General features: G+C 47.5%; 10 protein-coding genes across 10 annotated transcripts; 7 read left to right on the top strand and 3 right to left on the bottom strand.

Annotated features, from left to right (window-relative positions):
* Window positions 1–357: 357 nt before the first annotated feature.
* Window positions 358–1485, bottom strand: V1513DRAFT_437405 (uncharacterized protein). The gene has a single exon (XM_066896915.1). It carries the CDS (start codon window positions 1267–1269, stop codon window positions 514–516), a length of 756 nt encoding a protein of 251 aa, XP_066755904.1. The 5' UTR covers window positions 1270–1485; the 3' UTR covers window positions 358–513.
* A 971-nt stretch (window positions 1486–2456) lies between these two features.
* V1513DRAFT_169343 (uncharacterized protein) lies at window positions 2457–3391 on the bottom strand. The gene is made up of 5 exons (XM_066894265.1): window positions 3008–3391; window positions 2845–2928; window positions 2670–2792; window positions 2567–2620; window positions 2457–2503 (listed from the first exon to the last, which is right to left on the bottom strand). Exons 1-5 carry the CDS (start codon window positions 3101–3103, stop codon window positions 2486–2488), a joined length of 375 nt encoding a protein of 124 aa, XP_066755903.1. The 5' UTR covers window positions 3104–3391; the 3' UTR covers window positions 2457–2485.
* Window positions 3392–3480: 89 nt separating this feature from the next.
* Window positions 3481–4506, bottom strand: V1513DRAFT_456555 (Fip1 motif-domain-containing protein; the record flags this gene model as incomplete). Its single annotated transcript, XM_066899579.1, has 6 exons — window positions 3481–3630; window positions 3689–3927; window positions 3981–4107; window positions 4167–4318; window positions 4369–4386; window positions 4443–4506. 6 exons carry the CDS (start codon window positions 4504–4506, stop codon window positions 3481–3483), a joined length of 750 nt encoding a protein of 249 aa, XP_066755902.1.
* Window positions 4500–7960, top strand: V1513DRAFT_462188 (SIT4 phosphatase-associated protein-domain-containing protein). Its single transcript, XM_066899924.1, has 3 exons — window positions 4500–5275; window positions 5329–7372; window positions 7433–7960. Exons 1-3 carry the CDS (start codon window positions 4749–4751, stop codon window positions 7562–7564), a joined length of 2703 nt encoding a protein of 900 aa, XP_066755901.1. The 5' UTR covers window positions 4500–4748; the 3' UTR covers window positions 7565–7960.
* A 105-nt stretch (window positions 7961–8065) lies between these two features.
* V1513DRAFT_394463 (WD40-repeat-containing domain protein) lies at window positions 8066–10045 on the top strand. Its single transcript, XM_066895339.1, has 3 exons — window positions 8066–8650; window positions 8708–8956; window positions 9014–10045. Exons 1-3 carry the CDS (start codon window positions 8345–8347, stop codon window positions 9653–9655), a joined length of 1197 nt encoding a protein of 398 aa, XP_066755900.1. The 5' UTR covers window positions 8066–8344; the 3' UTR covers window positions 9656–10045.
* On the top strand, window positions 10046–12960 carry V1513DRAFT_437394 (uncharacterized protein). The gene is made up of 3 exons (XM_066896914.1): window positions 10046–10705; window positions 10754–11326; window positions 11380–12960. The coding sequence occupies exons 1-3, from the start codon at window positions 10168–10170 to the stop codon at window positions 12726–12728; spliced, it is 2460 nt and encodes an 819-aa protein (XP_066755899.1). The 5' UTR covers window positions 10046–10167; the 3' UTR covers window positions 12729–12960.
* Window positions 12961–13079: 119 nt separating this feature from the next.
* On the top strand, window positions 13080–14326 carry V1513DRAFT_437392 (uncharacterized protein). The gene has a single exon (XM_066896913.1). It carries the CDS (start codon window positions 13253–13255, stop codon window positions 14162–14164), a length of 912 nt encoding a protein of 303 aa, XP_066755898.1. The 5' UTR covers window positions 13080–13252; the 3' UTR covers window positions 14165–14326.
* A 359-nt stretch (window positions 14327–14685) lies between these two features.
* On the top strand, window positions 14686–17602 carry V1513DRAFT_437390 (uncharacterized protein). Its single transcript, XM_066896912.1, has 2 exons — window positions 14686–15651; window positions 15705–17602. Exons 1-2 carry the CDS (start codon window positions 14887–14889, stop codon window positions 17451–17453), a joined length of 2514 nt encoding a protein of 837 aa, XP_066755897.1. The 5' UTR covers window positions 14686–14886; the 3' UTR covers window positions 17454–17602.
* A 233-nt stretch (window positions 17603–17835) lies between these two features.
* V1513DRAFT_456549 (acyl transferase/acyl hydrolase/lysophospholipase) lies at window positions 17836–19808 on the top strand (the record flags this gene model as incomplete). Its single annotated transcript, XM_066899578.1, has 4 exons — window positions 17836–18267; window positions 18322–18956; window positions 19017–19696; window positions 19765–19808. 4 exons carry the CDS (start codon window positions 17836–17838, stop codon window positions 19806–19808), a joined length of 1791 nt encoding a protein of 596 aa, XP_066755896.1.
* Window positions 19809–21589: 1781 nt separating this feature from the next.
* Window positions 21590–24638, top strand: V1513DRAFT_169142 (uncharacterized protein). The gene is made up of 2 exons (XM_066894264.1): window positions 21590–22938; window positions 22993–24638. Exons 1-2 carry the CDS (start codon window positions 21783–21785, stop codon window positions 24432–24434), a joined length of 2598 nt encoding a protein of 865 aa, XP_066755895.1. The 5' UTR covers window positions 21590–21782; the 3' UTR covers window positions 24435–24638.
* Window positions 24639–24667: the final 29 nt, after the last annotated feature.

Below are 24667 nucleotides of genomic sequence, written 5' to 3'. Positions count from 1 at the left end.
CCGCAGCAGTGGCTGGTCAGGGGTTTAGCGAGGCGCAGCGAATATACACAGCCACCTAGCGCAGTTTCTCTCCGCATTACGTGTTCAAGTTATTCAGTGTATTTTGGTTTCGCATGACGCGTGTTCAATCGACGGTTTTAGCACCACTACCAGGCAGTGCTGGTCTCGATGCTTCAATCCTTCGGAGATCATTCCTCCACTTCTAGCTCTTACCATGTCATAGTTGGAAGAACAAGTCAATTGTTTCTCACGCACAATAAATCATTGTAGAATTGCGGTGGAAAGGCATCGGAGTTTCGCAATATCAGTATTCGGTTGGCAAAATCAAAATATAGAAAATGTACGAGAAAGTATTTATTCAGCTTATGCACAAGTTTCATGGATTTCTGTTTTTGACAAGTAATAGAAATTAATTTTGAGTGGAAGTTGGCAAACAGTCGGCACTACTAGTAAAGTATCACAGGTTGTAGAATGCGTACTCCGTCACATATATCGAGATGTGCAGCTGTGCAATCAGCATGCATCCAGTTTCAATGCCACAGTGCTCACGACAACTAGAAATGACTCTGTGCCAACGTCTTCATTGTTCGCCTGTTTCATGTACGTCGGGGAAAAATCAATCGCCTTCAGTGACCGTAAGATTTTTTGGCTGGTCGAGACTGTGAGGCCAGTATTGGCACTCTCCCCAAACTGGTCTAAGCTGCCCTCCTTCATGGCCCTAATATACGGACATATACCTGATGAATTAAACATGCCGTCGAGCATCCTGACGACCGCAACCAGATTCGGAGTTTCGAAGAACTCGCCGCTACGAGCACAGTCGACCGCGATCTGCATAGCCTCGGGATATTTCGAGGCTAACTGTGCAAACCCCGAATCCGAAACGAGGTACAAGTCTTTGAATACCGGCTGCTCGTACATCAATGAAACAAGTTCTGATTTGGTGGCAATTATTGGTGAAATCTCATAATATGACAGTAGAGCTCCAAAACCAGTCGCAGAATGGGCAAACTCACGATTGCGATAGTTGGCTAGCTTCGATCCCGAAGACACTTTCTGAGCTTTGTAAATCTGATAAACATAATAAACGATTTCGAGGATCAAAACGATAATTGTTATGATGTCTTCAATGTCTTGCCTCACTGTCTCTGGGCTTTTGGGCATTTGCTCTGGATCCCTCTTCGAGGCCAAGCTCATTGCCGGAAGCCAAACATCAAGATGATCATTTACATCTGCTGCAGCAATAACAGTACCATATGTATGATTCATCTCGCATATATGTTATATGCTGAACCACGGAATATTATTGAAATTGGTCGATCTAGGACGGCGGTCGCTGTCAAGTTGTGTTCGTGATTCAAACTCTGTAGACAAATAATATAATCAATTGGAAATCACTTAATAAAGACAAATTAGCTCAGGATGGCACAAAATGATGAATAGATCTTTGTTAATGTTTTGCCCATTTTTTCATAGTATTTATTTTGGCAAGGCACAACGCCTCCGAGTCGCATTGCCGGGATGTAAAGCCCTAGTTTCACGCGATCCATAGTTTCAAACCCACAGAATTGCGCGAATATCGACAATAGCAGCAGAATCCAGGGATCGGCTCTGTTCCCTCCAACTATTTTGTCAAGGTTAATCGCTACGGGTGAACTCGCGTCAGATAGTAGCATATCCTGTCTACCATTTCATTATATTTGGTGCTCAAAGGCTATATTCTATTAAGACTATCATTACACCGGCTTTTAGCATCGGCTGGCCATTCATGAGTGGAGTGTATCCCAGCTTTGTGATGACACGAAAGATGGGGAATGATTCTGATTGCAGCATGTACACCGAGCTCGACTCTTGATGAATTCGCCAGGTACTCGCAACATTTCTGTTTCTTGACACTGTTTCTTGACACTGTTTCTTGACACTGTTTCTTGACACTGTTTCTTGACACTGTTTCTTGACACTGTTTCTTGACACTGTTTCTTGACACTCTGTCTCCCACAAATGATCTCATCATTACCGAATCTCGTTTGCATCGAATGGTATTGGTATTGGTCGTTTCCCCGGTTTCAACATTCGTCGCAGCCAAGTCATCAAGTTACTTGTAACGTGACTTTCACTCTATGAATACAGGCAAGCAAGTGCATTGCTGAACGTCACTGCACAACCTGGCTAGTGCCACTCCCCGGCACCTTCATTCTCTATCGTCCATTACACGAAATACAGTGCGCCGGACTTATTTATCCCAATGGTATGTCAATCTCTCTTGCCATTGGTCGATCCACAAGTCAAGCAACACTGCGACTGTTGGCATGACTCGATTATCAACCTAGAATTTGGCTCCGATTTTGAATGGTCAATGCTCCGTACGCAAGCTGAAGCGACAAGCGACCGCTACGGAGAGAAGCTGAAGTATCAGAGCTTGACGTAGATATATGATAAATTGATGAGTGATGGCATTTTTATATAATATATCGCCCATCAACTACTACCTCCGGCCTTCGACCTTTATAACGAACGTTAGCAAATTCCGTTTCAAGCCTGCTGCCCTCAAAGCTGAAACGCTTACCATTATGATATGATATCCAAATGACGACTTTACCGGAGGATTATTATATATAGGCTATAACAATTAGCGTCCTGGGCAACATGTCGAAGCCAAAATAATTTACTTTATCCACGGTACTTGGAGGCAATGCGTACGCAACATCTTCAAACACCCGCGTCAAGCTCCCTCTAGGCTTCCATCCTAAATCGCCGCCTGCACGTGCCTTATCTTCCGAGTATTCGCGTGCCTATGCGTGATCAGTCTCGAATGTAGACAAGCTTAACGTAGACAGATCTTACAATTGCATCGAATTTGGCACCGACTTGTAACTTTTCAATGGCTTCCATCGCCTTTGAGTACTTTTCGCATAATATATGTCGTGGCTATCGTTTCAAATAATCAGTACAAGGCCCTGGGATGCTCGAGGGGTCAAGTGTAGGTGCCGAGCTTTTATTAACATACTTTAATCGCGTTGGCCGGCTTCAGTTTCGATTTCGCGTCATCGTCGCCACCGCTGCTCTTTGAACTGGAGCCTTTGCCTTTATTTTTTGGTGCCATTGATACTTCTGGTGTGCCGCGGGGGGATAGTGTCAGATCACTCGAGTGTGGAGAGGTGGCTTTCACACACCATGGGTTCGATGGTCATATCATGGGGTTGAGGGCTCCCATGATGTGCTCCGCTTAAGGCGGCATGAACACACATCATTAGTGGATGGGAACTTGTAACTGTACATTTGCTCTAACTATTGTAACTAAATTATACACTCACTGCCAGAACTTTTACGGCCTACTGATTATTGCCAATTGCAGCACGGAGAGATTACTGCGCCGGTCTTATTCCAACGATATCTAAAATGCCATTATACTCCTATGATACAATTATCCTACAAACTTATCATTGTGATTATTTACATCTACCTACTCAAAACAGATAACTAATAGCGATAATATCCCTGATTTCCACCCATATATCCACCTTGCTGCTGCGGAAAGAATTCCTGTTGCGCTTGCTGTTGCTGTCCAATAAACGGCATTTGCATTTGCATTTGCATTTGTTGCATTTGTTGCATTTGCTGCATCATTTGCTATGTAACGGAATTAGTAATCCATTAGCACACAAGACTGAGCAACCACTTAACTCACCGTTCTGAGCTTGTTTGGATCATACTCATCACGCAGATTGTCTTGCCTAAGACAGTACGTCGTCCAAGAAAACTCGTCGAATCCGTAGTTGAAATAATCTGTGATATCGGTACCTGGCTTCCGCCATGGCTTGTCCTCTAGACTGTCAAGGTCCACTTGCGTTATTGGCGTTCCATCCAACTCCGCGACTTTGTCAAGATTAAGTTCAGAAGGTTTAGCTTGCGCTGGCTTTGAATCGTCTATACGTGATATGTCAGCGGTGCATGACTTACGACGCATATGCCTGTCATACCTGACTTGCTAGGCGTGCCTGCCCCTTTGGCCTGCTGTCCTGCTACTCGCATGGATGAGTATGGGACTTTCCCTGGAGGCGGTTCCACCTCCTGACCAGGCGCCGCCTCAATGACGAATTCAATGTCCTGTACATATTGATCAGACCATGATCCCGCGTATTCCAGTCTTTAAGACTGATACATACCGATTCATCCTCGTCTTCCTCGTCCTCATCTGGTGACTCGGTCCCCTTGGCTTGATCAACTATTTCTTTTCGGGACGAGCTTTTGGGAGGTAACGCATCTGCCGGCAGTTCCGGATCATAATCTTCATCAGAATCCTCTTTTGTTTCTTCTCCTAAATTAGTCAAAGAACAACAAGCCATATCCAAAAAGTTCATGAAGTACCTTGGTTGTCGTCGCCATCTATTGTTCAAGTCAGTAAACTCACGTAGCTTTCACGCCACAGTCACCTCACTCACCGTCCAGCTTTTGTCTTTTTGCAGTTGAGCCGTAAAGAAATTCGTCGTCTTCGTCTTCATACATGGCGGCTCTTATTTGCAAATTACTGTTGATTGTTAATGCCTCAATACAAGAACTATGCTGCTTTGCGAGAAGATGTCACAGACGTTGGAGTTAAGTGTGTTGGGTGCTAGGGTAAGGGGCTGAATTGTGGACTCAACGAGAGAAAGCTGCAAGGCATTGGAGACACAGGATTTGCGATACACCGGCCACACAAGGACCCTTCAACCACACGAGCACTTCTATTCGTCTCCTGATCAGTCCCGATGGCATTTTGGCGCGTAAGCACAAACTTTGCTTCTCTGAATGCTGTATCGGGTGTGAACAAGCTTTTGGAGAAGCCGGACTGCTCGATTGCGGAACTGTTGGAGGAGGACGATATCCTGCAGGAACTACGGGAGCACAACGCGAAGCTCATCGAGTACCTGCGCGAGCCTCGGATACTGCAGCAGCTCCTTCGATATATTAGCCATTGGACGCCGCCACGGGTTAACAGTGCCAGTACCGGACGCTCTAGCAGCAGTAGTATCAGTGCCGATGGTGACGAGCAAAGGTCGTGTGAGGCGGCGGACGCGGATGGCGAGGCGACGCCCACCGAGATATCAGTGGAAAATGAGTCACGTATTACGCAATTGAACAAGCCGAAGGCTGAGAATGATGGCGCTGCCGACGAAGACAGTACCCTACTCGACGACGACCTTGAGCGGGAAGATGAAGATCTAGGTCTCACGCGTATCACTGCGTCGCCCGAACCGGATTCGTCAGGCATATTCGACGATGAGAAGGCCTGGAGGTACAGCTGCCAAGTGGATAATATATATCAGAATGTCGTCTAATAATTTGTAGGTACGCGCGATTGTCGTCCGAAGTGTTTTCGTCTGAGATATGGTCGATCTACGAGACGGTGCTGAAAGAGACCGAGCTATTAGAAGAGTTTTGGACATTCTTGGATAAGCCAGCACCACTAGATCCAGTCTATGCAGGCTATTTCACAAAGACGAATGAACAATTCCTCGAACGAAAGACTGAGCAAATGATCGATTTCTTGAAGACTCAGCCGGATCTTGTGGTGCGATTTATGCGGCACATCGACACTCCATCGATTATGGACCTGTTATTAAAGATCTTGTGTACCGATAAACCAGACAATCCAACTGGCATCATTGATTATTTGCAATCCCAAAAGCTTATCTCGAGTCTGATTTCATTCTTATCCGCGGACGTTGCGTCGAATACTCAGTCGGCCGCAGGTGACTTCTTAAAGGCGCTCATTACAATCTCCGCGAATGCCAGCAATGACTTCACATCCATTGGGCCCAATGAACTTACACGTGAATTAGTCAGTCCGGAAATCGTAACACAGCTGGCAGATCAAATGGTCAACAGTGGTGGAACGGCTCTGGCTACGGCTGTAGGCGTTATCATTGAACTTATTCGGAAAAATAATTCTGATTACGATATGGTATCAATGATGTCCATAACTCTAGAATCGCATCCACCAAATACGCGGGACCCCATATACCTTGGCTATTTACTGAAAATTTTGGCACAGAATATTCCACGGTTTCAACAGTTGCTTGCGAACAAGCGCGATATTCGTTTGCAGACTTCATTCGGTGAAATAGAGCCCTTAGGGTTTGAGAGGTTTAAAATTTGCGAACTTGTTGCGGAACTTTTACATTGCAGTAACATGGCGCTGCTAAACAATCCTAGAGGCGAAGAGGTTGCGACACAGCGTGATGCAATCCGAATGCAAAACAAACTGGTGTGGGCGAATGCCAACGACATGCGCAATAGCTTTACGGACAGTGATGGTGGTATTCAAGACCTAGGAACATCAGTGAACGAGTTGTCAGTCGTTGACCAACATGCTACATCCGAATCGGTGTCAGAGTCGCGAGGCTGGTGGGGTCTTGGAAAGAAGAAGACGTCCGCGAGCACCAGCCCCAACAAAGACGCAGTTTTGTCGCCAGCGACGATTGAAGAAGAAAGTGCTGAGGCAGATGATCTCGAGGATGTCGAGAATCTTGATTCCTTGCATCCGGAAAATGAGCGGACTTCACCTGACACGCCAATCGATGCTGCAGATGAACAACCAGAGACCGACGACTTCGATGGCTCTGACACTCAGCTAACGCTAAGGGCAAGCAATTTGACAGCTGGCGCAACGGGTGAGCTTAATATGGATGAGTTCACAGCCAAGGAGACGGAATTGGTTGTGGGCGACTTTTTAAAATATCAGCTTATCAAGTACCGTGTCGTCTCCACTATTATTGACCTCTTCTTCCGGTTTCCTTGGAATAATTTCTTGCATAATGTGGTCTTCGATATTATCCAACAGATTTTCAATGGGCCTATCGACCGAGGTTACAACCGATACCTTGCGATTGAGCTCTTCAAGACAGATCACATCACCGATCAAATTGTGGCTGGCACAAAAGCATCTAACGACCATGAATTGGCGACACGTATGCGGCTGGGATATATGGGTCACTTAACTCTCATTTCGGAAGAAATTGTGAAGTTCCTTCAGCGGTATCCACCGGAGACACTCTCGCCCGCAGTCCTTGAGGACACGATCAACAGTGAAAGCTGGAATCATTACGTCAACGAAACGCTCATGCAAATCCGAATTCGCGACAACTCAATACTCGGTGGGCAGCGACCGACTTCCGAGATTCCCTCTCACCATCATCATCTTCTCACCATGGGCGGCATGGAGGATCTTGCCGGTGCTAGTCCGGAGGAAGACGACGATGACGGTGACGTCGCTGCTGAGTATAGCAACGACGACGGCCTCGCTATCAGTGCGAAAGATGATGAAGAGGGAGATGACTCGGAGAACTCGAGGACCGACACGAGGATAGGACTTGGGCAGAGTAATGACCAAGTAAGTAACCAGTGACGACTTTTCAGTTCTGCTATTGAATAGACAAGCTAATACCTGCAGTGGACTCGCTATATGTCACAGCAGATGACTCCTGACAGATTCGGTTCTTCCGATGAAGATGATGAAGACGAAGAGATTGAGGAACCTGAAGAGGAAGCGGATGAAGCTGACATGATTTGCTCGTCAAGATAACATCTAGACGTTGATATTGTCAAAGAGCCTACCTCAACGTGCTGTCATGATATGCAGTTACTTAATTTTGATTGTTGGTGGTTATAGTCAATGATAGAGTTTGTGTGATTTGTTCAAATTATATGCTCTTTGAAAACGTGTTGGTAATTAGTGGATTAGCATTGTGTTCTATTAGGGGATCATGTCGTTCCTTGTTAGGTTTTTTTGTTGTATAGGATGATGTATATTCAGTTGTTTAGATTTTATGTTACATATCATTTGTATCGCGCTCTCTGTTGTTATTAGCAAATATGCTCTTGGTGGAAAGTGCAAATTTTGGAGATAGTTGTAAATATAAATTTAAAATTATTCTACGCAAATAAATCTCCGTTGATTATAGTAAATATAGACGAGATATATAGTGCCGTCCAATATACGTTTCAGTGAAGATGCCTCGATGGTTACCCGGTCCTTTACAGCATCCAAGAACTCGACTCACTCTGGTTCTCGACACCGAATCAATACATGGTGAACTACACGTTAGCATCCGCAGACTATACACTTTGACGCCTGCTGCGGGTAGGTTTGAGCCTATTCTTCTGTCTGCTTTGTGAAGTTGCGACGATATTTACTGCATCTTTGCCGAGGATCATCTCTCGGCTTGATTTAAGGAAGCGGTGTGCATATTGGATCACCTACTGTTTTGGTGTCTCTTCAGATCTACGGTTGATCCATACATACTACATCATTTCTTCGTGCCTAGTTGATTGTTTGAACGAAGAAATTGGCATCGGACTCAACATGGCCCAACCGTCACTCACCAAACGAAGCTCTTTCTCGGTTTTGACACACGCAAGTGGAGGAATAAGAAATTCTGGACCGACGTCGGCGTCCGCTGTCCCGCCGTCGTCAAACACGTTACTTGGACCTGCTTTAGGTGCGAATACTGCTGGGAACGCAACTATGCTTCATTCCTCGACGTCTCGGAGATCAGCGTACTTCGAATCCCACTGGCCATTGTACGCAGTGGACTGGTCCAAGAGCGCTTATCAGCGAGGCCTAGGTCGAATAGCCGTGGCGACTTGTACTGAAGATTCGGGTAATCGGGTATTGACTATTTTAAGCAGTGATGGCTATAAAATCGTTGACTGACTTTTGGAGCAGATCCAGATCATGCAAGCAATACCGGTTGCAGAACAGCAACAGAACGGGCCACAAGTTCCGTCGATAGAACTGCACAAAGTTGCGGAAGCCGGCCATTCGTATCCTTGCACGAGGTTGCTATGGGACCCGTTAAGTCGGAGTATGGTCCCTGGTGGCGTGGAGAGATTAGCTACTGCGGGCGATTTTCTACGGATATGGGAGTATAACCCAGAGACCATGTCACTTCGACAGCGATCACTTCTGGCGAATGTACGTGTGTATTAAAATAATGTAGACTATACAGGTTTACTAACCATTGCCCGATAGAAGACAAAGTCGGACTACGCTGCGCCGTTGACCAGTTTAGACTGGAATTCTACTGACAATTCGTTAGTGATCACATCATCAATCGATACGACTTGCACGATCTGGGACCTAAACACTTCTATCGCGAAGACGCAATTGATTGCACATGACAAGGAGGTGTTTGATGCGAGATTCACCGCCGGAAATGTGGATGTCTTCGCCTCCGTGGGTGCCGATGGGTCAGTACGCGTATTCGACTTGCGGAGCCTGGAGCATTCTACTATTATATATGAGCCTGTCTCTCCGCCGCCTCTACTGCGGATTAGCACGAACAGTCGGGACCCTAATCTCTTAGCAACATTCTCAGTAGACTCAAATGTCGTCCATGTTCTAGATATCCGCTCGCCAGGTTCTCCTGTCGTGGAGCTAGATGCTCATGTAGCCAACGTCAACTCCGTTGAATGGGCTCCACAGCAGCGAAACGTGCTCGCCACGGCAGCCGACGACTGTCAGGTGCTCGTGTGGGATGTCTCTGCAAACCGTTCAGATATTGGTCTTGCATATACAGAAAACTCAGAGGTCAACAATATTACTTGGAATGCCACTGGAGACTGGATAGGGGTTGTCGCCGGCAGAGGCGTCCAAGCCGTACGGCTGCAGTAGATGGTATGGATAGATATGTATATTAACGCATTTGTACATGCTATTTGACGGTGTTCAGGTGCGTTCAGGTGCGTTCAGGTTCTTATGTTGGAATTCAAATGGGTATTCGCTTGCATATATTATACTGTGCTTGTTCCACTTGTACAATAGATCACGTATATTGGCTATGTATGCTATGAGGAATTTAAGCGATGGATTGTTTTTGGACTTGCATGTACAGAAGACTTAGTGGGACAATGTGTCAAGGTCGTACACTCTCTGCTTATATCTATGTGTAGTACCTGTATAAATGTCTCGGTTTAGGGTTTGCGTCGGTCAAGTGTAACCAAGAAAGAGGCGCAGGGACACGCCGCAAGGGCACAGCTTGTTGGCCGACACGGAATCGTCACCGACCGTGAGCAACTTTCGTGCGGACATCTTGCGGCCGCAATTTGGCTATACTATAATAATCCTGTTAAAGGCGTACTGACAGTGCTGATTGACGCTTACCGAATACATTCAAAAAAATAGTTATGGCGGCGTCGTCGATGGCGTCGCCTCAGGCAGAGCTTAAGATTGATAGCCACAGGGAGGCGGATCTAGATCAAAATGCAGAGGCGTTGGATCTCCTCGCGTTGCAGTCACCCCATAGTCAGTTATATCCTTCGTCAGACCTTGCCGTTGCGCGTCCGTTGTCTGCGTCATCCGCTGCGTCGCAAGCGGAGCAGAAGAACAACTTCTCGCTAACTGGGCGTCTATCCGGATTTCTCGCTGGTCGGCAACCATATGATGTCGAGACGCGCGGAGTGTCGTCAGCAGAGGCAGTACGGAGGAGTCACTACGTTCATCATCATGGAGAATCGTTTATCGATGCCTTAGGCAAAGATGATACGTCAACTGCCACATCGTCGACCTATCGTGATGATATTGATTCCGTAGGTTCGCCGACATCAATATCAGATGCCGATGTAGCGAGGGTGGCAAACCTGGTCGTTCATTTGCGGGATTCGCGGAATGTTATAGGGAGTGTAGTGAATAAGAAGAAGACCTTAAGCGGCGACAACTCGTTTGGTATGTGACAATCTTGGTCGACTGAGATCATGCTGACTTCTATAACAGTGAAACCGTCTCAAGCTACCTTACGCAGAGTTCTGAGAACGAAAGCCTGGTTTGAGCTTCATGCGGCGTTTGTCTCTCAGAGTCAGATTCTACCACATAACGTGTCGAAAACTTTTCTTCCTTTTCCAGGTGTTGACGGTGTTTACAATCCACTACAGACCATTCGAAACAGATACATGCGAGCACGTCTAAAGCATCGGTTGGAAATTCCCGAGTTGTCAACGATCACACCAGCGTCTACCGCTTTTCGATATAATCCGAACAGCAGTATTATTTGGGAGGTAGACGTCAACGAGATGTTTGCCGACTGGGGCTGGCGAGAACGGAACCGCATGCTAATGGTTGGTCGCAATGATTTGCCAATTTATAAGCCTGTCAGGCCAAGCCGGAAGCACTCTACCCGTGAGAGCCGTAGGCAGAATGACGAGATTGCCGACGGCCGCAATGGAGAAGATGCTATTGATCAGTTACGCCGCCATCGGAATGACGGCTTACATTTGCCCGACGCTTATTTAAGCAGAGGTATCTCTGAACTAGAACGTCAGCGCTCAAGGCGCCATCAGAAACATTCAGGTGAGCGACGAAGGAAGTAACTCTTATATTGACGAGGTCTAACGATGTTTCAGGGTCTCAAGATGCAGAGAGACGTGGTGCTGGCAAATACTCGAAGTACAAACTTCGACTTCATCGCAGCAGGCGATCGAAACGCAATATTTCCGATGACGAGGATAACTATGATTCCTATGACTCTTTATCTGAATCTGATAGTGAGGGAAGCAGCTATTCTGAGTCTGAGACAAGGTCCTCGTCCTCACATGAAGATGAAGTTGTGAACCACGAAAAAGGCGAACGGTCGAAACTTAAAGTCAGGAGCCATAAATCAGTATCCCATTCGCCGACTGGCTCAACAATCGCATCTCCTACACCATCACCTGGTTCGTCGCGTTCATCTTCGCCAACGAAGTCAAGAAGCAGTTCCCCAAGGCGATCTGCCAGACTATCCCCTCTGATGACACCGGGCGGCCAAAATAGTCTACTGGCAGTGCCTGTCATTGCTGCAACCAATTCTCGTGAGTATCGATCTGGATCGGCCTCTAGGAATAGTTCAGCATCATCTTCAGTGCAAGGGGACCTGAATGGTGGTACCCACCGCCACCATCACCATCACCATCGCCATCATAAGCATTTAAGCCACGATAGTGCAATGGATAATGATGACAATACTATCGATAGTGATCAGATACACGATCCGAATATATCAAGAATCACGTTCACTTCTACGGCGGCGAAGAATCATATCCAAAGTGTGCAGGAATCCCACAAGCTAGCGCATTCACATCCGGAGCCAGTACGGCAGTCTTCGACTACACCGTCGACAGCGGCTACGAATGCACAATTTGCTGACTTGGTTCCAGAACTGGAGTTTCTGGAAACACGATTTTTCTTGCACGGTATGCGCGCCAGCGCGATGTGCAATACCTACGGCAAGTTCTTGGCAGAGCTCAATGTGCCATTGAACGATTCTTCTGCGCATGAGACAATTCTGGTATTACGTAAATCTGTTATCGAGGTGACAAACAATTTCAACACCACAGCGCTTGCGCCGAGCCGATCTATTTTGGCGTCACTGTCTTCCCGGACAGACTCGTTGACGTCGACACTCTCGTCCAATTTCCGGTCGCGGTTTGATTTGGCTATTTCAGCTGCGGATCAATTGACGGCTGAAGTAAGTACGACGCTGAGTTTACAGGCTAGAAGACTGGGAGAGAGTCTAGAATTCGTGGAAAAGACAAGCGCGTTGTTCCGTCGCAAGGAGCGTGTGATTAGCATGCTCGAGCGTGCCGGCTACGCGTTGTTGGAACGGCTGGTTACGCTATTATTGTGGGCTGTCTGGGGCGTGGTATCCGTCCTCAGAATGGTTAGAGCTGTCGTGCGGGGAGTTTTTTGGATTGTGAGATGGTTGATGTGGTGTTAGGGCTGAAAGGAATGTTTGGATGCTTCATTTGCATATTCTATCGATAATTGTAGTATATAATTCAAAGCGTATGGGTGCTATAATCTTTGACTTAATGCGACTACATTGATAATTTGTAGAAACTTCTGCATAATAATGTTAAAACGTTGTCAACATTTTGTATGTCTCATAGAAGTTTATTTTGTTTCTCGTACTTTTGTTATCTAACTTGGTAAAATGAAAAATTTGTAAGACTAATCGTTGGAACATTCATTTCAGAAACTGCCGAAATTGAAAAATCGGTAACTGATTGACGCTTGCCCCTCAAATTCAAATTCAGGGGAGTTTAAGCCGATGACTGCATCGGCCCACGCAAAATCCACCAGCGAAATGTCTCGTAATAGCGACCCTATCGCCACCCCTGATTTTTCTACAATTATCATCGCAGTCTCGAGGTATAACCGAATCATACCACTGTTGTCGGAATATTCACGCGGTGGACAGGTCACGTCGCGCCACATCGTCACTGTAATACCATCTTCCCTATGACGGAGAATTCGAAAGTGCACGTTAACTACACATCTGTACCCGCGGCGTCTTCCAACGTCATTCTCGGAACAGACATCTACACCTACGACGATGGCCCAGCATCTTATACTGAGACTGCTATACCGTCGACAAGTACCTCCTCTGCTGCTCCTCGACGAAAGATCAAGCCCAGCCTTGGAGTCGTGATAGCGCACCCGTATCCACCACTCGGCGGCAGCAAAGCCGATCGCGTAGTCCGATTTCTCGCCAACAAGTTTGTCGAAAGACTTAAGTCAGCGGTTGTAGTGTACGCATTCAATTTTCGAGGGGTCACAACTCGCACGAGCTGGACTTCGAGCAAGGAACAAGCTGATATTGTTGCGGTTGCTTCGTCGTTGCTTGACTCGTACTCGTCCGTGAAGTCACTCTTATTTACAGGGTACAGCTACGGAGCTATAGTATGCGCGAAAGCTGATTTAGACAGCTTGCGACAGACGTCAGGCGTAAATATCATGTATTGGTTATTATCACCGCCGCTGTGGCCTATCAGTGCGGCTCTTACGCTCGGCATCAGATCAAGCAATAGTGAACCGCAACTTGCCAAGCTGACGGACGCCTATCACGACGACTCAATTGATGGCAAGGTCCTGGTATCGTATGGTACGAAAGATATATTTACGCGGAGTCATAAGTACGAGAAATGGGTCGACCAGCAGCTGGAGAAGGTCAAACAACGCCATCCTGAATTTGCTGCACCTGGCAGCCCAGGGTCGCCCATCAAATTTGTCGAAATTCACGAGGGTCCGCATTTTTTAAGCCCAAATCATATGGAGGAGCTTTGGAATAATCCAACGACTCTGGATTTTGTTGATAGCTTGGTTGATAGTAGCGATGATGACTCGGACAGCGGACACGCGACAACAGCATAATCAGGCTTGTTGGTCGCTTCTAAATGCTATACACTGAAGCTTCTTATTTGAAGTTATGTTCATTGGATTTGTATTATGCCAGGACGCGTCAATATAGAGATTAGAATCTTAAATCGCGTTGTGCGTTTTATATAACACAATTAAGAATAATGACTTTACGATGGCAAGGTGTGCGGACCATAGACTCGTCGACCACCGCTCTAGTGCGATTTATACACACTGTTCTCATTACGCAAACTGGACGTGAGTGAGTATATAAATATTGATAAATCGACAAGGCCACAGTCGTGAAGGCTCGAGCTCTAATGCGGCTTAGAGGTTTGACTTCCATATTAATTTTCATATGCCCGTGACTTCACAGGCGGTGCTGAGGCGTACGTAGCATCGTACTGAGGTATACGCTTCTTTCCATTTTTTCCATTTCGCCGACAAAAGGCACAGAGTTCGCGGCCAGGGTCAGCCGACATTAATTGAGCTGATTGCAGGGATTGACCCGTTGCAAATATAACTGACTCGGTCTGACCCGATGACTGCAAAACTAATCATTCGGGTCGACCCCCGCACCTCCATTAACACCCCGTACAGAATTGTTGGGACCTCGCTCCAACTCAGATCACTGAAACTTGCCATCGCATCATCCTTAATTGACTTCTCCGAATTGGTTTTAGATCTTCTCCAGCAAGGCCGCCATTCCGTCCGTCACTGAGCACTTGCTGGCAGCAATGGCCCGTAGGAACCATCTCGACGTCGACTTGCTTCGGCAAGACGACTCCGCAATCCTGGAATACATACGAACAGGTCCGCTTCCGGATGTCACCACCACGGAAGACCGTGGAGCGCCGTATTCGGTAGAAACAGAGTCTCCTACCCGTAATTTGACGTCGGACTTTACGCATTTCAGAGATGCACCGTATACTTTCTTGCGCGATATTGGCAAACACATCGTTGGCACCACGTATCGATCCTACGAGAAGTATGTCGGCAGGGATATTTTGTATCCTGGTTTCACGGAGGAGATGAAAGTTAGGGTTCTACGGAACGAGCTATTGCGCAATAGAATTGCGAGTCTGGCAGAGCGCAGCATCAAAGAGAGTCCAGTCTGGTCGCGGATGACTCGATTCGAGCAGGAAGATCGTCGTCAACTGGTTGTGGAGTGGCTGGAGGCAGTCTCCTCAAAGTTGGCGGATCGAATGATTTGCAAATTTGAGTCGAAGAAATTTCTCAGGCTAGCGTACTACATTGTCATGCAGATTCTTGGTAGAACTTACAATCAGGGCCTGCATATTAACGCGGAGGAGATTGCAAAGTTGAAGGAGGTCGCTACAGTCGCGGCCAAGAAGAACCAGTCCCTCATTTTTTTGCCCTGCCATCGATCACATATCGATTACGTCTGTATGCAAGCTATTTGCTTTAGAGTGGGAATATCTCTACCAACTGTCGTGGCCGGCGATAATCTCAACATGGCGGTGATTGGGCCAGCGCTAAATGTATGTTTAGTGAGCTGATTTGACTGAGATATGATTTGCTAAGATGCTTATAGCGCCTGGGGGCAATGTGGATGAGACGATCATTTGGCGACGATCAGCTTTACAGCGCCGTTATTCAAGCATATATTGACACACTTCTGGCCGGTGGCTACAATTTCGAATGCTTCATCGAAGGTGGCCGCTCACGTCTCGGCAAGCTACTGCCACCGAAATTTGGCATTCTCAAGTTCATATTCGACACTGTACTGTCGGGCCGCACTGAAGACTGCTGGATTGTCCCCGTATCGACGCAATACGACCGAGTCATAGAGACCGAGAGCTACATCAACGAGCTGCTCGGATCAGAGAAGAAGAAGGAGACCCTACGCGATTTTTTCAATGCTCGTGAGATTTTGTCATTAAAGATGGGAAGAGTCGATGTTAGATTCCATGATCCTTGGAGTCTGCGAGGATTCATTTCTTCGCAATTAGAAAAGTTGGCACCTGATGCATTGCGCGTACCTACATTCGCCGACGCCGTAGTCAACGCCGAACTGCGCACACGAATATTACGATCACTTGGTTATCAGGTTTTGTCTGACATCAACAAGGCCTCGGTCGTCATGCCTACTGCACTAATTGGGACAGTCTTACTAACACTTCGTGGCCGTGGTGTCGGTCATTCAGAACTGATTCGACGCGTGGAGTGGCTGTGCCTCCGAATTCGTGAGCGTGGTGGCCGGGTCGCTGATTTCGGAAAACTATCCACTGTTCAAGTCGTGGATCGTGGCCTTGAAGTCCTGGGAACTTTAGTTGGAAGCTCGGGTGGTGATGGTAGCTTACTTGAAAGGACTTTCTACGCAGAAGACCGGTTTCAACTCAGCTTTTACCGGAACATGGCCATGCATCTGTTTGTGTCGGATGCTATTGTTGCAGTCGCCATGTACACCAAGATCAAGCAAGGCGGTGGCCCAAGCATGCAACGCGTGCCAGTCAAGTACCTCTTCGAGCAATGTCTCTGGCTATCGAAACTTCTTGCCGGCGAATTTGTATATATTCAGCAACCAGGCGGTATACGTGCCAATTTCTGGGAGAGCGTGCAACTACTACGTGATCAGGGTGTTATTAGCATTTCCGATGATGGATGCGTAGAGTTGAGTATTGAAGAACGCAGTCGCGGTCGGGAGTTTTTTGATTTTTATTGTTTCCTGCTTTGGCCGTTCTGCGATGGATATTGGTTTGCGGCGGCGTCTCTGTTTGCATTGACGCCAATGCCGTCGGATTTTCCCGATGAAACCGACTCAGCTAACGAGACGTTATGGGTTGAAGTCACGGAATTTCTGGAAGTTGCTCAGATGCTCGGCAAGACGGTCTACGCGCAAGGAGATTTATCGTACTTTGAAGCAGTCAATAAGGAAGTCCTGAGGTCTGCGTTCACCGGATTTGAGGCTGAGGGTATTATTGTCGTCCGGAGGTCAAAATCAGGAAGGCTACCTGCTATAATGTCACTTTCTCCAGAGTGGCTACCTAGACGTTACGACGACGATGCTAAAGCAAATTCATTTTCCAGGGTATCGCGTATTCGGCCTGAAGGACGATTGTGGGACTATGTCGAACATATCTCTATATTCAGACGAGAAGGTAAAAATCGACGGGATTCGGCCTCAGTTAGTATGCGTGTCCTTGCTCTTGCGGACGATGCTGGGCGTAAGTTGAAACAGAGACGGGTTCAGACTGTTGAAGATGCGAAGCACCCGGAGGGTGATGCGTTGGTGAAGGTGAGTAGAGCAACTAGAGGTAGAATTGGAGGTACGAAGCTATAGATGTTAAGTACTGGCATTGCTTGGTTCTCTGTAAAATATTGGGCAACGGATACTCCGGGATATATTTTAATACTATTGCTTTTTAAAGAGTCAACTTGGAGCATTTGTCCAATATAAAATGAGTAGTTGTTACCCCTGGAAAATCGACGAGTTCATGATGTGTTCATATCCGAATCACGTGCCTGGGCAAACCCGAACCCTACCCCGCAAATTAAAATAAGTGAAATCGATCACGAGGCTGGGGTTTGTATCAGCAGTAATCATCATATCATCACACTTGCAAGAAGCATGCAAGCTGCATCTGAGCCACTTCCGGCACAGGTAGCGTGAAGTGATTTAGTACAGGCAGTGTATTTTGGTATATCTCTCAGTAATTGCGGCCATGACTTCATTTTTGACCCCGATCGCAATTGACATTGGCCATGAACAAGTCGATCCTGGCGGAAACAACTCAAGCCAAGGTTTGCTCTCTTCGTTAGCATCCAAGCTTGTTCATACAGCAGGGAAGTACTATTCTCAAATATCACTTGGCCAGGAGTCCGAGTTACATGCCAAACGACTTGAAGTCGCGAAGGTGCTCCAGCGACATGCGTCGTCGTACGAAGAATGGGCTCGCGCGTCCCAGGAACTTGATTTCCTAAGCGGCTATGACGATTGGAAGATGAATCCAGTATCGGATGAGTATGACTTTCAGTTTATCGCGAAGCGCGTGAACGAACTGAGGTCAGTGCGAGAATCTGGGGATTACCTCAAATTATTGTTTTTAATACGAACTACGTTTACGCGCAATCCCGGCAATATTGGTAACACAAAGGCAAGCTCAAATCGTACATCTATTATGTCGATAATACTTATTAAAACATATTAGCTTTATTTGCACTCACATATCGGAACAAAATACCTGATTGATGATTATATTGGCGAATGCGAGGAAGCGCTCAGGACGGTTTTGAATTGTCCGATACCGACAGGTGACGACGGCGACGAAGTGACGTATATTGACGATTACACAAAACTTGATGAACTACTACGAACCCGTCATGCATTTGGACGAACTGCGCTGTTACTATCAGGTGGCGGAACTATGGGCATGCTGCATTCTGGAGTTATCGAAGTGCTATTGGAATGTAATTTGCTGCCGAAAATCATATCTGGATCGTCTGCTGGCGCTATTGTCGCATCAGCCTTATGCACGCGAAGCGACGCTGAATTGCCGGCCCTACTGGAAAGTTTCACATATTTCAATCTCGATGTGTTCGAAGTGACGGGTAATGAAGAATCAGTCTGGACGAGATTGGCTCGATTCCTGAAACATGGCGCGTGGACAGATATATCGTACCTCGCCTCATCCATGAAGGAGATTCTTGGGGAAATGACATTCCAGGAAGCATACAATCGGACGAGAAGAGTTTTGAATATTCCAGTATCTAGTGCCAGTGTGTACGAGCCGCCACGTTTACTCAATTATCTGACAGCTCCGAATGTTTACATTTGGTCAGCAGTGTAAGAAAACTATTTCTGAGCCCCTAAACTATAATCAGGTTGATGCTAAAAGCTAATTAGGTGCGCTTCATGCTCGGTGCCTCTGATTTTTTCTTCTCATACGCTCTTAGCAAAAGATCCAAGAACGAACGAGCCTGTACCATGGAACCCGTCACCTCAGCGCTGGATTGACGGATCAGTCGACAATGATCTGCCAATGTCTCGGCTGAATGAGATGTTCAACGTCAATCACTTTATCGTCTCCCAAGTTAATCCTCACGTCATTCCGTTCCTCAAGAGGTCAATCATTACTCCGGACTTCGCAGGCGTAACGAATGCGGTCGCAAGCTCTGCCGCGTCGTTGTATTCTATGTCGTCGACGAAAAGTAATACACGTCGCATTGCAACTGGAATAATAGCTGAAGTATTCAGTAAATCCGCCAAAGTTAGCGACAGGGTCATGAAGCTCGCGGTATCGGAGACAATGCACAGGCTGTTGATGTCTTCTGAACTTGGCGTCTTGCCAAACCTTTGTACAAAATTGCGGTCGGTCCTTGCGCAGACGTACTCTGGCGATATAACCATTTTGCCTGAAGTTTATGTGTCAGAGCTTCCAAAGATCTTGAAAAATCCTACTACGCAGTTTCTTTTAGATGCGAAGTTACGAGGACAGCGGGCGACGTGGCCTCGAATCTCTATTATTCGAAACCACTGCGCGATTGAACTAGCACTTGACGCAGCTATTATTGAACTAAGGTCTCGCACGTTCTTCAATGCGATGGTCGTTGGCGCAAGAAAGTTGTCATTCCCATATTCATATTTTCAGCAGCACCAGCAGAGTTTCCCTCGCTGGACGCGACGAAGGTCATATGATATTACTACTGGTACAAGACGAGAGGCCGAGCCTCCTGTGGGATCAATCATTGGTCCTGCAGCCTCACAGTTTCATGTTCCTGGAGCTTTGGCGCCAGCGGCTAACATTATCGCGCCGTCGCCAGTTGGTAATTCTGTTTCTATCAGTAATACGACGGGGTCAACGTCTCGAGCTAGAGCAGGCTCAAGAGCTTCGGGACAGGTCACTATTATTACGCCGAATAGCGAGCGAGCTCACGAGCATGTGGTCCAGAACATTTCTGATGTGCCTTACGCTATGGCAGGAAAGGAAAAGGGGGAAGTGGAAGAGGAAGAGGAAACGGAAACGGAAACGGAAACTGAAACTGAAACTGAAGAGGAAACGGAGCAGGATGATGCTGTTGAGGACAGACAATCTGGGTACGAATGCAACGAGATAAACCCCGATGATGAAGTTTTGGACGAAGAGGATGAAGACGATGAAGGTGGATACATGATGGGTCTCTTTCCGGAGGATACAGATTTCGATATTGGAAGTCCTGTTGAGACATTTCACGAGTCAGCTGCGCCGTCTGTGTCAGGCTCACCTACTGCTTCGCCCATTACACAGCGTCGTTCTCGTCGATCGTCTATCTATCAGCAACAGCAAGCGGGAACAGGTGGATCACCTCCGAAATCTCCGTACCATCAACGACGGCCTAGTGGAGGTAACGATGGCTACTATTACAATTACTTCAATTATAACCAGCGGCCGCCGTCTAGCAGCAGCGCGCGCCAGCTCAGTCGTTCTCAGCCTACAACTCCTGGCCGTGGTTCACTCTTCAGCCGCCAAGGAAGCATTCAAAATATCACTAGTCTGACATCCAATGTAAGCCGTACAAACACTCAGTATCAAAATCTTCCAAGACTGTCGGTCGGATCGGCAACTATACCAAGCAGCACGACACAGACTCATGCACAGTCGCTGACGTCGAGTCCACGAGCTAGGCTGCGAACGTATTCTGACGTACCGTTATCTCTTTCCATGACCGCCCCGGCGACGTCTAGCTTGAACACCCATATCAGTGGGCCTGGTAATACTAGTCCGCGATTGACTCTGAACACTATGACTTTGCCACCAAGTTTGGACTCAGAATATCCGGAGCCTGCTACATCCACGACAGTGTCCTTGGCGACACTCCCACGGCAACAGTCTTCCGGGCATCTATGGCTGCAAAACCATTCAGCAGTTACTCGCCGGCACTACTGGCCGCTCCAATACGAGACGGCATCGGCGTTGATAACAGTTCCAGGCATTTCATCTGGTCCAGCCTTGCAATTAATATCACGCCCAGTACAATCTACTCCAGCGTCGCCGCGCTTGACTAGGAGTATGAGTTCACTACGCCACTACCACGGCACGAGTTCTGCGGTGCCAATAAATCCAGCTACATCCGCCCAGGCTTCTGCGCCGCGAAACACAAGCGTGCTGGCACAGAATGCGAGTACACCGGCTGTCAAAAGTGGGCATGTGGTTGACATCCTTTAGAGATAAAAGTTAAACACTATGTTAATTGTTACTGATATGGGCGAATGTGGCGTTTTCGCGTTAGTTGAGCGACGTCGTATTTGTATATATTATAATCGCATCGTATCTTCAGTATACCAATGGGTCTATCAGGTTAAACCTATTCTGTATTATCACAAAAAGTCATTGTTGCTCAAATATCACGCTGGGCCTTTTTGCACAATAGAAGCTAGGGTTATTATGCCACTCAAGAAGACTAGGGCAAGGGCATGAGCCCTATTCGGGCTAGGGCGTGTAAAATTTTTCTGACCACCATCACAGTCACAAAGCAGTCCTGCTCAATCACCAGCAAGCCCAGATCTAACGGATACCTCAACACAGGCACATCCCGCCTGAGCGAGCGTGAATCTAGTCCAGCCAAGGTGCCCTAGCGCCTTGTAGCAACTTAACCACTGCAGCCGCGCGCCCTGCGGCGCCTTCGCCCAGATATGGAGAACGAGCGGGAACATACTACTTTCCAGGAGGCTGACCAGCACAATGATGAAGCAGATGTCCTGCACCAGCAGCTACAGCAATTACACGACCAGCTGCAAGAAGGAGTACAGCAGTTACGAGCCGATGGCGTGGGTGGTAATGAACATGTCGGAGAGAATGCAGGTCTTGGCCCAGATGACGATGGGATGCTCGGTAAGGCCGAGCGTCATTTTGATTCGGAAGCACACCAAGATTTGGACCAGGACCAAGTCCAGACAGCGCAGCACGAAGGTGGCGAGATGGAACTTTCGGAAGAGCTGCATATGCACGTAGCGCAACTTGCGCTGGAGTTGCAGCAACAGGGATTGGGCAATCTATCGCCTGAAGAGTTACAAGAACATCTCATGACACAGTTTGCTTCCGGTCAATTGACTCTGCCGACTGACTCTGCCGAGGAAGGACACGCAGTGGCCGAAGCAGAAGTTGTGTTGGAGCAAGTGCCTGAAAACCGTCATCGGCCAATTCGAGAGAGTAGCTCAACAACATTGCCGAGCTCGATGCCTGGGCCGATACCAGAGTCGATTCCAGATTCGATTCAAAAACTATTACCTGAGTCGCTATCCGACCCATTACCAGTGCCACTATCACCGGTCGAACATGGCGCACTGGTGCGGAAAGAAACAGTCGTGGACCCTGCGTTAGAGGCACTATCGGCCATCACAGAGGACACTCAGTCTCAAACAGAAGCACAAGAATCGCTAATTGAGGACGAGAATAAGGGCCGACAAGTAGCAGCCGATGAATCAGCTGAAGATGCGGCAACAATCACCACACTCGAGCATCTGAATGAACTTATCATGGGCATGGACCTTTCCGATCCTGCAACTGCTATAGCACAGCTTCAGAGTGCAACCAACATTGACCCCGCAACGCTCTTGCAAGCGGTCACCTCAGCTCTCTCCTCGATTCTTGCAGGCGATGAAGAGGAGGAAGAGGCCGAAGACGAAGTTGAGCGAGTGGGAGCGGAGCTCGGGGAAGATGCTGCAACTCGTCCTCGTCGAAAGAGAATAAGAAAGCGTCTCCCGCCGCGAAATGAAGAAGAGAGACAAAAGCTGAAGATAGAGAATCGTGAGAGGAAGAAACGCTGGCGTATGAGGAATGATGAAAGGAGTAAGTTAAGCTAAAGGCATATCGATGTCTGTATGTGGCTAATAATGTCCACAGATAAAGACAATGATCTTCGAGTTCGGGTTAATCGTCGCGCGAATCGAATGTTTGGCGTGGAGAGTTCGGAAAAGAAAACGCAATGGATCGACAACGAATTTGCTAGACGCCGTCAACGGAGATTGCAGCGTATTCAGCGCTCGTTCGGGACCGCTGGTGGCCTTGGGAATCTATTCGGACAGGGAGCCGTTAGCGACGAGTTGCAGGCCGCATTGGCGGAAATTATGGACCGTGAAGGTGACATTGACAAGTTCAATAATACTTTACTCCAACTTGCTCGTGACCCGAACCTAATAAAGAATTTGACGGTAATGCTACAGCAGATGGGCGGTATTGGAGATGAAGAAGGGGACGCTATATCGGAAGGAGACGCTATATCGGCTGAGACTCATCATACGGAGGATTATACAGAAACTGGCGCCAAAGAAGAGATTTCACCTGCTACTGCCGAAGGCTCGGTACAAGTTGGAAGCGAGGAGAATATTATTGATCCTGTGCTTCTGACTGCAGAATTGAATGTGAACGACGGCGACCAGGCACACAGCGACGAGGGGCAAAAATTAGAGCGACAAACTGAGCCAGTCGCACGGGTTCATAGAAAACCAGCCGATCAGGATGAGGGCACTAGCGACCAGGCTGGAGAAGCGGCTGCAACGGACATGGCGGAGGCCGAGGTGACAATACATAACGAGCAACGAAACGCTGGCGTTGAGGCGGTTGTCCGTTCGCTCCAGCCTGCAGACATGGAGGCAGCTGCACAGGCTGTTGCGTCATTCGGCAATCTTGATCTTTCTGGGATCAACATTGACGAAAATATTCTTCTCCAAGCGTTTAGCACGATCATTGCTAGTGGCATTTTGCCAGAAACGTCTACTGGTGAGGGAGAGGATGCAAATGCAGAGGCTCCTGAAGAGGGTGTTCAGCCTGTTCAAGATCCGGATAGTATTCGCCCTGGAGTGACGATCAGTCGTGAAGAGGCCGTCGAGCATGAAAATACTATTGAGCGAGATGGCACATCACGCAAACGTGCGCGTTATTCAGTAGGATTGGACGAGACAAAGGCTTCTCGCCGTCGTACTTCGCTCTCCCCTACTTCAGAACGTGCACTCCCTGACACGCCATCATCTACTCAGTCGTCAGCTGTTGCAACCCGGTTATCTGAGCCATTTCTACCATCGCATTTTGTCCCTGTACCTCCACCGCGGCCAGCATATGTTGTATCTGCGTCTCAAGCACCAGTACCATCTCCGAGACCCTTGTCATATAGTCGCCCTTCACCTGCAACTCTTACACAAGGACCAGCGGCAACAGACGACAACCCCGATCGCAAGAAGAAAGTGAAAGCGATGGGTTTCCCGCCTATGTTAAAACCGTTCGCAGCACCAAGGACCGCGAAACCGAGTTCACCTATACCTGGCGCGCAGATAAATGCTCAGGAATAGACTCGCTCTGTATCGTGCATTTGTAATATAAAATTAGGTTGTCTGGACAGCGGAGTTCCGCCGGTTGGCTTTGTATACGGTATTTGTTATTTGTAGCGCTAGATACGGATGTAATCATAGATGTTTGATAATCGTGTACATTAGTAGTATTTCTTTAATGATCTAACATTATTTTCATTCAGTGGGTATCTAGAAATTGAATAAACCTCCGGTCCTTGGGAGGAATGATCATG

This window comes from Lipomyces chichibuensis, assembly GCF_038497645.1.
Source record: "Lipomyces chichibuensis strain CBS 12929 unplaced genomic scaffold V1513scaffold_3, whole genome shotgun sequence".
NCBI lineage: Eukaryota > Fungi > Ascomycota > Lipomycetes > Lipomycetales > Lipomycetaceae > Lipomyces > Lipomyces chichibuensis.
This window is presented reverse-complemented; position numbering and strand designations above follow the sequence as displayed.